The sequence below is a fragment of the Cynara cardunculus genome (assembly GCF_001531365.2).
Source record: "Cynara cardunculus var. scolymus isolate 2C chromosome LG 15, CcrdV1, whole genome shotgun sequence".
In the NCBI taxonomy this organism is placed as follows: Eukaryota; Viridiplantae; Streptophyta; class Magnoliopsida; order Asterales; family Asteraceae; genus Cynara; species Cynara cardunculus.
The window spans coordinates 9,980,972-9,992,390 of NC_037542.1; the positions used below are offsets into that span (position 1 = coordinate 9,980,972).

The following is an 11,419-nucleotide window of genomic DNA, read 5'->3' on the forward strand; positions in this document are numbered from 1 at the left end:
GTAACTGAAATTTCAAATTTAAATATTTAATAAACCAAATTAAAACAAATGGGATGAATTATGTTTTAAATAAATAGTAATCCAAACAATAACTTTAAGGCCAGAAGCATCTTCTGAAAAGTCAAAGTTTTGAAGCCTCAAACGTTGTGCCATTTGGATGTATTCATGTGACCTTCTGATGTTTCCACGATCCGAACCATTTTTAAAATAATTTTATTTTATATTTATATTTATATATAAATTCTTTAATTCTGATCCCCATTCTTTCATATTTAACATGGAATTTTTTGAGCAGCCTTTGTCTGTTATGTCTTTTTTAATCAGCACACCCTTCTAAACGTTATGAATTTAATTATTGAAAAGAAGAGGGAAATGAATCAGCTTTTCTTATTCAATAAGTTGCTTTTCTATACTCTTGTCCAGTGGCTGAATACAAGCTCCCTTGTATATTTTTTAAAACATAAAAAGCACATCAAAACTCTAACATAAGATTATTAAATATGGAAATGTCTAATATCAGTCGTCAAAGTGGATTTCGTTGATCTTTGACGCATTAAAAAAATCTTGCACAATTTCCTCCAAACTAATATTTTCAGCAATTTCTCATTTGGTAAACAAAACCGACTAGTGGTTCAAAAACTTAGCTTTTATTTTTATTTTTTATCCTTGTTTTCATAATATTTATTTCTGAAAATGACTTGATAAATAAGATCAGAATGTGGTTTCTTTTTCCAATCGTTACCAACCATGAAATATATCTATGTTAATTGCCTATAATTTGCATTTTGAATGGCATCTGTATCATGAATGTAGAAGTTACATCTTCACAACTGTTTTCTCATGATCACTAAAATATATCACATACATCAACATTTAGAAAATGCTCATTCACGTTTTTAAGATCAAGAGTTGATGAAAGACGAAGCAACTCCATGGGACTATCATAGAAACGGTGATTTATTTCCATTAACTGAGAAATGTAACTATAAAAAGAGCATAATAATAACCAATAGAATTTATTAAATATGAAAACTTAAAGAAAATTGAAATACATGTGACCTAGGGGCTGTCAGATGATTTGATAAAGATGAAGAAGTCATTATTTTAGGATTCAGATATTGCTCTATTTGGTCGAAATCGCAATTGAGGACAGTGAAGTCGAGAACCACTTATGGCTTAGGAATTCAGAGTTTTGAAGAGTCGAGAACCACTTATACATCGTTAAATAATACTTAGTATCTATAAGATCAAACAATTGTATGTCTTATATTGATAGAATTGCTTTGGACAATCTAAGAAGTTTTTATGACAATTTTGAAATAAAATGTTCTAAGAAGTTTATTATGGCAAACGTCGTGATCAAGTTGGCTTATCTTCGATGCATGTTAAGCTTATGACAAGTCATGACCCATTACACTGTTTTATAAGGCATTTTATTATATTTTCTTACATGTTAATGTCTTATTTTTTAGTTTTTAATATATAATATAATTTGAATTGTTCAATATTATGGATCCATCGAGTTAAATTATAGAACCTTATGTGTATATACATACTCTATTTAATATACAAATTTGCCGTCACAAGTCATGTTTTAAAAAACATCATGTTCGCACCGTAGCTCCCAAGGCCTTGAGGTTTAACCTTATTGCCATGTCATGTCTCATATAATTTAGAACTTTGGTTTGACCTTCTTTGGAAAAATATCGATATAAAAACAATTCTTTGAAAAGATGTGTTTATACAACATTTTTTAAAAATATCACATACAAGAACTAATGGAACATTTTGATTTAATTCAAAAATATCCTTAAAAAAATCTTTTTAGAATATCCAAATGCGTCCTAACCATAAAGCCCAACATCTGAACCCAAAAAAACTGGTCTTAGTTGTCCACTGCAAATATTCCAAGCTTGCATATCAGTTTTGTGTCAACTTCAAATAAGCCCACATAGCCGAGAGGCTCAGCCACAGCCTAGACTCAACCTAGCCCAGCGGTTCGGTCACAGCCAGGACTCGACCTAGCCCAGCAGTTTGGTCACAGCCAGGACTCGACCTAGCCCAGCAGTTCGGTCACAGCCAGGACTCGACCTAGCCTGACAGTTCAACCACAACCATTTGAGATTGGTTTCATGGTAAACCTTCTATTGATATGACGGTACCTAAGCCAACAACACTAGCATAATCAATTGTATAGGATGTCATATTATATCAAAATGGCTTGGTAGATTGTTAAATAGGAATTAAAGTTTATAGGATCAAATAATTGTGCATCCTATATAAATGTGAATATGTGATACAATAAGTTCATAGAATGTTTTGGATAATCTAACAAGTTATTTAAAACAATTTTGAACTAAAACGTTTTTGTTGGTTTTTTAGTGTTCTAAAGACCCTCATGACAGTCGTCATGGCTCAAGTTTTTTTTTTAATTATATAATATTTATATACGGCAAATAGAACAATCACATACCCTTCTCACATTTGGTGAGGTTTGAACCCCTGACCTCCAAGACTAAAGACTCACATACCGCTAGGTCAAAGACCATTTGGTGGCTCAAGTTTGTCTTTAATGCTGCATTAAATCCATGGAACGCCATGACCTAATACAACGTTGTTCTTAAAACAAAAACTTATTAGTAAGCCCAAATAAGCACTCACCATCCAACTATGAAACCCATAGGTCATCAGGTCCACAAAACCTTACCAGTTTTGTGTTAACTTCAAATGAACCCACATAGCCCAATTGTTCAACCACAGCCAGGACTCGACCCAGCCCGTGGTTCAGCCACAACTTATTTATGTCCCAAAACCCGTTCAGTCAATATCATGATTCAAATACAAAAGTTGATCAATAAGTTCTTATTTAAAAAGGTCCATGGTCACATACGATCCAAATCACGAACTCAAAACATATTTCAAAAAACTAACAGATAACCATTGCAACCAAAGATACTAACTTTGATCATCTTACTTGACTACGCAGATCTTGATGACAGATGCAGCACCGATGCGGTGGAGTGCCACCACGGCATCACCACACTTGCAGAGCCCTTTCGCGGAAGCCGTTTTCAAAGCTGCTTCCAAAATCACCTCCGTGGATTCAGCATCGGTAGCTTTAGCCGATCCCTCTGCAAGAAGCGGAATCAGTCCTCTGTACACAAGACTATGCCTAGCCGGTGTCTCATCGCTGCAGGTCCAGTCGAATGAGTCGGTCGACAAAACTGGGACCACCACCGACAAAATCGGGACAGCGGGCCTGTACTTCGCCACTAACTTGGCAGTGGATCCACCCCTGGTTAGAACCACAATGAGTTTGGCTCGAGCCTTGTTAGCTGTTCTGACAGCAGATGATGCAAGCGACTCCAACGGGCTCATTGGCAATGGGGTTGACCGTATCATCTCTTTGAAGATGACTCCATAATCGAGAGATGATTCGGCTTCGATGCAGATACGAGCCATGGTCTTGACCGCAATCTCAGGGTATGCACCGGCTGCGCTTTCTCCGCTAAGCATAACACAATCGGTACCATCAAGAACGGCATTTGCCACATCGGTGGCCTCGGCACGGGTGGGCCGGGGTGATTTGATCATTGACTCGAGCATCTGAGTTGCAGTCACCACCGGCTTGCCGACAAGATTACATTTGTAGATCATCATTTTTTGCGCCAAGAAAATCTTTTCCACCGGAATTTCCATTCCCAGATCACCACGAGCAACCATGAATGAGTCGGTCTCACGCAAGATCTCATCGAAGTTTACAACTCCTTCCTGGTTCTCAACCTTCATAAATTTAAGTCCATTTAAAATCGTTAATACCCCAAAGTTAAAGAACCGAATAATACTCCAGTATATTCATTCTATTATGTATCGAAATTGCTTTTAAGTCGCAAACATACCTTGGACATCAACTGAATATGCTTGGCATGTGGGCCAAGAACTTTGCGAACGTTCACAAGATCGGATCCCTTACGCACAAATGAAAGCGCGATCATATCAATGTTGTTAGGGACACCCCAGCCAAGAATATCTTCTTTATCCTTCTCTGTTAGTGTCGGAAGATCAACAACTACACCGGGGAGATTGACGTTTTTGCGCTCACCGAGCATGGCGGTGTTCTCGCAGCGGCATCTAACGGTCCCAGCTTTCGTATCACAGGACAAGACCGTTAAGGTGATGGTTCCATCCGCACACAAGATGGTGTTGCCGGGCTTTAAGTCAACTGGCAATTTCTTGTAGCTCATGGATATGGTCTCTTCATCCCCTTTAATGGTGTAATCGGTGCTTATAGTGATCTCACGACCTTCCTTGAGTTGGACAGGTTTTTCGTCCTTTAAGAATCCAGTTCGAATCTCCGGACCCTGCAGAGAAAAGAAAAAAAATACGTTGATTTTTTAAATTTTTTGAAGCCAAACAGACTACTTTTAACTACAGAACTGATGTAGCTATTAAAGATTTGAGCTGCATAATCAAATATTGGAACAAGAAAAAACGTTGGATTTTCGAATCTATACAAAATCCCGATTCTTTAATTTGAAATGTGTTACATTTGACCTTAAAAGTCAAAATGATCTCTGGATGGTTGCAGCTGCAATTCCTACCGTGCTCTTACCGCTAACCAATTGCTGATATGCCATGACCTACAAAGGCAGTATGTCTAATGGACTGAACAAGTGTTACCTATGAACCTCTCTTTGTGTGTGTGTGTATATATAGGGAAAGATCAAAATGAGAACCATAAATATTTTGAGAACGAGTATATTGCATTGATGCATATACACTATATACATAATAGATGTGTATTGATGAATATACTCATTGACAGAATGCATGTTTTGATAGATTATATGCATATACCGGTTCTCACGGTTCTCAAGATATATGGTTCTTATTTGAACCTTCCCGTATATATAGGTGTGAGTTTAAAAGAGAACACCACTAATTTAAGAACACCCATCTCATATGTAATATGGCAGTCATCACAAGTGACACACATTTGATACTAAATGCAGGGGACCTTTGGTGCAAATTAGGTCGAGGGCCAAGTCTCCCGCGCACCATCAGGTCCCCACATACTATATGTCATAGAAATCATATTTCGTTGTCTGTTTCACCCAAAACTCTCCCATGATTAATCCCGAATCCTGAAAATTGCCATTCAGGATGCACCGACTTGTGGGCAGGTCAGTTTTCGTTTGGTTCGATATGGTTTTATGGTCAAAATACTTTCCATTTTATCATAAAGATGTACGCAGACACAAGCTCTACAGAAAAGAATAGACTGGAGGTTTCTATGAAGACCCCCAGCTAGTAAAAAGTGTGTGGAAGGGATAAGTACAGATACGTTAAAACTTGAAAAGCTAGATATAAGTAAACAACAGCAATACAACTACAAAGAGAGAAAGAAAGATGTGCTAAATTTTGAGAAACTAGATATCAGTAAACAACAACAACATAAAGACAAGAATGTAAAACTCTTACTTTGGTATCGAGCATCACTGCACACAAGATCTGAGTATTTTGCATGGCAATGCGGAGATTATTCAACGTCTCCTGATGATACTCATGGGTCCCATGTGAGAAGTTGAACCGGGCAACATTCATCCCGGCCCTCAGTAGCTTCTCACACATCACCACCGACCGAGAAGCTGGGCCCAAGGTGCATACAATCTTTGTCTTCGGAACACGCCCATCATTCGGAAGGTCCTTCAAGATCCCCTCAATGTCTATGTTCGACATGTTAAAACCGGCCAAAATGGATTTATCTGTCTCCCAAATGTCATAAAATCAGTAAATAGTTGTCATATGTTTTATATAACCAAAACCAACCAAACGAAAACCAGTAAATCAGGCCAATGTACTTAAAATGGGTATTTCAACTTCAGTTTCATGGCTCAATAACAGTACAAGAGCATAACTCATTCAAATTGGACTAAATGAGCTTTAACTCCTATAATAAACCTCAGATTCCATCCTCTCAAACAACAATTAATCTTTCGAAAAACTCCGTTGCGATTTATTCAGCTTTTAATCAAGATTCATGAGTTCCATCATATGAAGTACCCCTACACTAAATTTCAATAACGGAATACAAGTCAAGCCCATATAATCCAACAAACTAAAATAGGCTTGTATAATCATAAGCCAAAGTCATGGACATCGTTCAATTCCTTGGTAATGAAATAGGAGCCGATCCCATTTCATGTTAACAAAATGAGCTTAAATCTAAGAGCAAAGTGTATCAAAATTGGAAAATAGATACAACAAAGTTTCAAAATTTCCTATTCTTTTACCAATTTGACCGGTAACATGTTGATCGTGTGACTTTTGATGATGCGGATACCCATTTATGAAAGGTTTATGAAAGGGTTACCGCGAAGAGGATGATAAAATTGGCATCCACGTCAGTAAATGTTACAAGATGACAAGATCAGCAGGTTATCGGTCAAAACGGGTAAAAGAATATGAAAACTTGCAGTATTAAATAGAAAATTTTGAAACTTTGTTACATTGATCGAGGAAAAAAGTTCTTTGCTATACTAAATACGAAACTAACGCAACCTTCGCTAACAAACATCCAGATTCCATGCTCTCAAACACTAAAAGACAACCCCACTGCAAATTCTTCAGTTTCTGAGAAAAATCAAGGCTTTTTTTCTAAAGAAACTTAAGTATGAAGTATATGAACTGATTACGAAAAGCATTTGGAAAATGGGTTACTCTATTTCCCTAATTTGCATTTATTCGAACCAAACATCAAAAACAACACACAGTATAAATCCGTTCAACCCCCCAAACTAAATCGAGTCTTGATTAGAAATATATTTGGGGATCCTGTTCCATGACTCAACAATGGAATCCAACTGTACGGTCTCCGATTCCATTCCTCGATGATGGAACCAGAACCAGACCCAAACCCATTTCAAATTGAACAAATCGACCTCAAATTCAAATCAGATTTGGTGCTACCAAAACCTAAAACTGCTCTACAACAACTCAATACAGCTTCTGAAACAAATACAAGAACATTATAAACAAAAAATCAAGTTAAATCTGGTATTCATTTTATAACTCAGATTTACATATCAAGGGAAGATGCCGAACTCAATCAAACGCAAGAGGAGGGGCAAATAAGCATGTAGAAAGTAGATCCAACAAAAACCCAGAACCAGAATCACTTCATTTCATCAAAAACAACAAATCATACAGCAGAAATCGACCAAGAAATCAAACACAGTAGCAAAAAGATCGATAATTTACGCTGTAGAAATATGAAAAAGGAAAAACCCAGAAGTAAAAATGACTCACCAAGCAAAAAGCAGAGGTGTTTGTAGAGTGGTGTGCTTTCTCCCTGATTAGAATTATATAAACGGTGGGTTGAAGTGAGGATGAAAAGGGTTTATTTCGTGTTTGGCGTGGGGAAACGTAGTTTTAAATTATATTTTTGATTTTAATTTTGGCGAGCGGCAAGCAGTTTCCAGTCAACATGGTGTGCTAAACAAGTCAAGAAGCAGCACCATGTTTAAGCCCTCCGATGGTATGAATATGATTCGTATTCTTTGGCGTGAGGTTTGAGAAATAATATGTGGGGTAATGATTCTTCATGAACTAATTACAATTATGATTTGGATTCACGTGATACTAGATTGTTTTTGTAAAATTAATGAGATCATATTTTTACACTTAAAACTTCACAGTTAAAACACTGTGAGGGTTTAAAAAAGTCGAACCTTCACAGCAAAAACACTGTGAAGGTTATCTTTGCTGTAAAGTTTCAAGTATAAAAAGCTGGTCTCACGGGTCTCACAAAAACAAGTTTGTCTCATATGATCCCAAGTCTATATATTGTATTATAAAATATTTAATAAAAAAATAAAAATTATTTTTAATACGTAAAATACTGTTTATTGATGTATATTACTTAAATTCAAGATTACAAATAAATTATGTATAAATACAACTTATTAAAGTTTTATTTTTGAATTTATGTAACTAACTGTGGATAAACATATAATCAAATAGATATTAAACATTTCACTTTAAATATAAAAAACCTAAAATATAATCAAGATAATAATTGAATTCTAACAAAATACTTAATTATTATCTTTATAAAAATTATATTATTAAACCAAAAATAAAAAAATAATCAAAGAAATACACAAAAAAATAGAAATTTTAAATAGTTAGTTGATATTAATATCAATGTTTTTTTCCAAATTTTTATAATATATCTTTATCTTTATATTTTATTCAAAAATTTTATCGTTTTCTCAAAACCAAATAAAACTGTATTATAACATCAACTGAGACAAAAAAAAAACGAAACATTAAAATCGAAATGTATATCGCGGCATTGTGTGAGTACCCTTCTAATATATATATATATATATATATATATATAAATATAATATATCTGATATTTAAAATCTTTTAAAAATATTTAATTTTAAATTAGAGTTTAAGATTGAAAGGTTAGAGGAGACTATCAACTATCAAGTATCAAAATTATTTTTGTACTAAAATAAATAAAATTTAAGCAAAAAGTAATTAATACCCAATTATTAATTATTTTCAACACTATTTTGGTATATTCTAAGTATATTACTTTCTAGGGTAAATTACATTAATCGTCCCTCTAGTTTACAAACACATTACCAATTGACATTCTAATTTAAAATATTTATCAAATTTTCCATAGTTTTAATTCGTTTTCACCATTTCTTTCTATTTTAACGACCGTTAAATCCATCCATTAAGTTAAGCTTCATTTCAATTATCGTCTTTTTTGTACTAAGATAGATACCAGTCTTTAAAGCTTGTATACAACTCATCGAAACAAGAAAAGTAAAAAACATAATAACAAACTACAAACCTTAAAACAAGCAATGTACAGTAATTTAAGGGGTTGTTTAACAGCCATTAACTGCTTCTTAACAGATAAATAAACACTTATTGGCTCTTCCGGAGGTAACAGACGTTACCTGCTCAGAGATGATGGTATTTACCAACAATTTTAACGTGACATCTTGTCCAAGAAGAATCTAACTTGATGATGAATCTTACCCGATTAGTTCACTATAAGAAAATTGACTTTCAGAGAAGGTCTTCTTTTGTATTTAAAAGTCTGAGAAGCTTCTCTAAAAGTTTCAGAAAAGTTTTTCACTTTCTTCAAAAAGCTTTCCTGTACGACGGTAGGTAAAAGGGTTAACCTTTAAAGAAGCATTTTTGGGCTGTAGATACGCTTTTGAAGTTTCTCTAAAGATTGACCCATTTATTTCAAAAAGCTTCTCTAAAATTATATATTAGTGACGTTTTTCAAGCATCAATGGCAGTTTTCAATCGTCTCTAAAAGGTACATTCAGAGAAGGTTCTTAGAAAAAAATTCTCAAAAGGTATAAGCTTTAGTGATTCTTTATATAAACCTTTCTGGTGAAGGTATCATTTAGTTACACTTTCGTAAACTTCTCTAAATGTTATCTTTACATACATATAGTCGAATCCTTCTCTAAAGCTATAGGCTTTAGTGACGCCTTTTGCAAACTTTCTGTAAAGATATTATTTTAGTTACACTTTTAAAAAAAATCTATTCATTCTTTAGAAGTTATATCAATATATGTGTATAGGAGAGGAATAAAATGCAAATCAAACTACTTGTACAAACCGTCGATTTCATTGTTTATTTTATACGTATACACACACACACATATATATATATGGTCCATATTTCAACTACGTATATAATATGTATTATTATAAAATAAATGGTAACATAAATCTAGAAAAACAACATCAAAATCCTTAAACAATAAAATTTTATATATTTTGTCATAAAAGCCAAGAATTTTTCAAAAGAAACGATAATGTTTTAATGAATCCATATATCTGTTCAAATTTATCAGAAAAAAAAAAGAACATCCAAAATCACATCACAACAATCTAAGATCTTCAGTGTATCAATTATCCACTCTTTTTCTACAACAAGTCAATAGGACATCAAAACAGCTTCATTTCATTTCTTTAGCTATGCAGATCTGTTATGTGATCTATAATATTGGCTTTCGGACCTGATAAACCAAAAAAGAAAGTTTTAAGCCTAATGGACCCAAAATTTGCATTAAAGTTGAGAGAAGCAATTTCTTCAAGACCAGACTTAGAACCTACAACAAATACATCAACTTTATGGATTAGATCATGCCAAGAGGTTCTATTTTAAATAAAAAGGCAAGTGCATCTAATAAGCAATAAATACATCAACTTTATGGATGGGTGATTGGGTATCATGAGGGAGACCCAAAATAGTCCACGTTATATGCAAATCGCCTCCTCCACTTGAAGGGATAAATTTTAGGGTTTGATTGTCATGATTCTTGATATGGGTTTGATCTAGATTTGCTTGAAATAAAGTAAAACTTAAGAGATAGTAACTTACACAGACTTTGTACTGGTGCAGCCTTTCCATCAATTCTGAAATCTCAAGTTGCTTAGTGAGGAGCTCAAGTCAAGAAAAGTAATAGTGATCATAAGGAAAAGTTTTTGAGGATGTAAAAGGAACCTACTTTCTTGGTTTTATGAAGATAAAGTTCTAATGACTTGATCCTATCTAAAAAATGTTCCAACATCTGCTCTTTTTCTGTAGGAATTTGGGCATGTTTCTTTTTTAGTTCTTCCAGCATTGTTTTAAGTTTTTGTAGACACTCCAAACACCAGACAAGTCTCCAAATGAAGAAAATTAGTTCTCAATGCACGGTATTGTGTAGCTGGTAATTGTAACATGGGAGGCCATTCAAGCAGGGTAGAAAAAGGAAACAGGTGGCCACTTGATCCAAATCTAAGTATTGAATCCCGCACACTCTCTCTCATTGACCATCCCCAACTTTATCTATATAAGTGAATCCACATTTGTTGGAATTGAAGCACATAAAGAACTATGGAGAAGAAAAGTACCTTCATCTTTTCCCTTGTGATTCTAAACTCTAATGCCTTCATATCCAAGTTGGTGGAACTTCAAGTGAACCTGCAATTGAGTCCATAACTACAAATCCTTAAATAAATATCTAGTTTAAAACATGAATAAAAACTAAAAGCAGATGCATTAAGTAGATTCAAATCCGAACACTATAGTTTATAGGACCAAACTAAAAAGCATCATATTTAAAAGTGTTACAATAGGTTTATATGATGTTTTTAGGCGTTTTAATAATTGTTTTAGAACACTTTTAAAATAAAGTGTCGTCGTTAACTATTTTATACGATACTATTTGAAAAAAGTGTCATATAAAAACACAAATGTCCTATGAAATAGCTAACATGACACTTTATTCTATAAGCGTCCTAGAAAACTTGTTAAAATGCCTAAAAATGTCCTATAAACCTATTGTAATGCTTTTAGATAGAATGCTACATGGGTTCGTCATAT

The 11,419-nt window shown here is 34.1% G+C and overlaps 1 protein-coding gene across 1 annotated transcript; it reads right to left on the bottom strand.

The window, feature by feature from the left end:
- Positions 1-2,831: 2,831 nt before the first annotated feature.
- LOC112527691 (pyruvate kinase, cytosolic isozyme) lies at positions 2,832-7,534 on the bottom strand. Its single transcript, XM_025138458.1, has 4 exons — positions 7,309-7,534; positions 5,482-5,765; positions 3,900-4,361; positions 2,832-3,783 (listed from the first exon to the last, which is right to left on the bottom strand). The coding sequence occupies exons 2-4, from the start codon at positions 5,737-5,739 to the stop codon at positions 2,971-2,973; spliced, it is 1,533 nt and encodes a 510-aa protein (XP_024994226.1). The 5' UTR covers positions 5,740-5,765; positions 7,309-7,534; the 3' UTR covers positions 2,832-2,970.
- Between the last annotated feature and the right edge of the window lie 3,885 nt (positions 7,535-11,419).

What these genes read in the sequence shown, in the direction of transcription:
- LOC112527691 (XM_025138458.1), bottom strand. Translation starts at nt 5,739, where the DNA reads ATGTCGAACATAGACATTGAGGGGATCTTGAAGGACCTTCCGAATGAT. An exon ending in CAGTGATGCTCGATACCAAA is followed by an intron (nt 4,362 to 5,481) that starts GTAAGAGTTTTA and finishes TTTTCTCTGCAG; the next exon opens with GGTCCGGAGATTCGAACTGG. An exon ending in ATATTCAGTTGATGTCCAAG is followed by an intron (nt 3,784 to 3,899) that starts GTATGTTTGCGA and finishes AAATTTATGAAG; the next exon opens with GTTGAGAACCAGGAAGGAGT.